Source organism: Trichechus manatus, unplaced genomic scaffold, assembly GCF_000243295.1.
Source record: "Trichechus manatus latirostris isolate Lorelei unplaced genomic scaffold, TriManLat1.0 scaffold00207, whole genome shotgun sequence".
Lineage (NCBI taxonomy): Eukaryota > Metazoa > Chordata > Mammalia > Sirenia > Trichechidae > Trichechus > Trichechus manatus.
Window position 1 is genome coordinate 71031 of NW_004444143.1, and position 1609 is coordinate 72639.

The following is a 1609-nucleotide window of genomic DNA, read 5'->3' on the forward strand; positions in this document are numbered from 1 at the left end:
ATATAGCTTAAAATATATAAAGCAGAAACTGGCAAAAAGGACAAGTAAACATATCATCTTTCCAGTCTGAGTCGTTTACCTTCCTCTGTAATTAATCAGGCAGACCAAAAAAAAAAAAGTTAATTAGTGAACACACATTGTTTCATGTAATAGATGTGACCTTTATGAAAACTGGTCATTAACTAGGCCATAAAACAATTTTTTAACTCATCAAAGAATGAGCATTATACAGAGGGCATTATTTGAAAACTAAAAAAGCACTTCTTATGGGTCAAAGAAATAATAACTGAAATTTTAAAAAGAGAACACTTAAGATTTGAACAACAAAGAAAATGTTACATACCAAAGTTTGTGAATGCTTACATTAAGGAAAGCTGAAAATTAATTAGCTTAACTTTCAACTCATTAGAAAGCAAGCTCATCACAGACCCCCACCGACCCCCATGGCTGACCCCACAGACTCTCTGTCATTGACCACTGACCCCCCAAACCCCATTCATCTCAAAGATCCCATCACTGACTCCAGAGACCTTACAGACATTCATCTTGTTGCCACAGACTCCATCACTGAGCCCAGAGACCATCATCGCTAACTCTACGGACACACCCCATCACTGACCCCGTAAAACCCGTTGCCGTCGAGTCCGACTCATAGCGACCCTATAGGACAGAGGAGAACTCCTCCAGAGGGTTTCCAAGGAGCGGCTAGTGGATTCGAACTGCCAACCTTTATGGTTAGCAGCCGAGCTCTTAACCACTGTGCCACGAGAATGCCCAAGTAACACCAACCAAAATCGCCTCACAGATCGCTGTGCGTTAAACCACACACCCGCTCGCGACAGGCGCTGCGAGACAGCCTTCCGAGGACCACTTCCGCTTCCTGTCCGACCTCTAGCTCCTCCCACAGGGCTTGTTAGTATTGCGTCCTCACAGTCTCGTCGGAAGCGGCACGCGGCGAACAGTCAACGTAGCGCGGATAAACGCTGCCAGGGACTTCGTTCGGTTTCCAAAAGAGGCGCTGTAGGGCACAGAATATGGCCGCTCCCACCGGATGATGCTCTGTGCGGGCCGCCATCGTGGGAATCGAACTCTGACCCAGTTTCACAGAGCAGGATAATGAGACTGTCACATGGAAGGGATGGTATGGTCCTTGCTTGGGTAGGCTTCCGAGAAGAGGAAGAAATTGGAGTTGGGGCCCAGCGCTCTAAATCGCCCATCAGAGTACGGCGCAGTGCGAAGAGCAGTTATCTGCTGGGAGAAACCACCAGGGAAGAGGGGGAACCGGGGAGCACGGAAGGAAAAGGCACCGAGGGAGAGACGTCTTATATGCAACAGCCGATTCCTGGGGGGAAACCAGCAGGCTGGTGGGGGGAGTATAGTAAAATCAGGATGGTACATTCCGCTTTTTGGAGAAACTGAAGATGGTGGAGGGTTTACAATAGTATAATCACCTCCTGGGCGAAACCACCGGGGAGACGGGGTAGTTCAGACCTCTCCTGGAAGATACCACCGGTGGTGGGGGTGGGTGGGAGTAGTCACGTTGTCCCTTCTGAAGGTTGGGGTTGTATCTTCATTAACCTCAACCCTAACCCTAATTCTAATAATAGTA

General features: G+C 48.2%; 1 protein-coding gene across 1 annotated transcript in view; it reads right to left on the minus strand.

Annotated features, from left to right (window-relative positions):
• Positions 1-1075, minus strand: part of LOC101340868 (zinc finger protein 585A) — a gene marked incomplete at its 3' end in the record, with an annotated part of 56469 nt that extends 55394 nt beyond the window's left edge. Inside the window, 1 exon segment of the mRNA XM_023742250.1 lies at positions 932-1075. Coding sequence (XP_023598018.1) covers positions 932-1075 — 144 coding nt within the window.
• Positions 1076-1609: the final 534 nt, after the last annotated feature.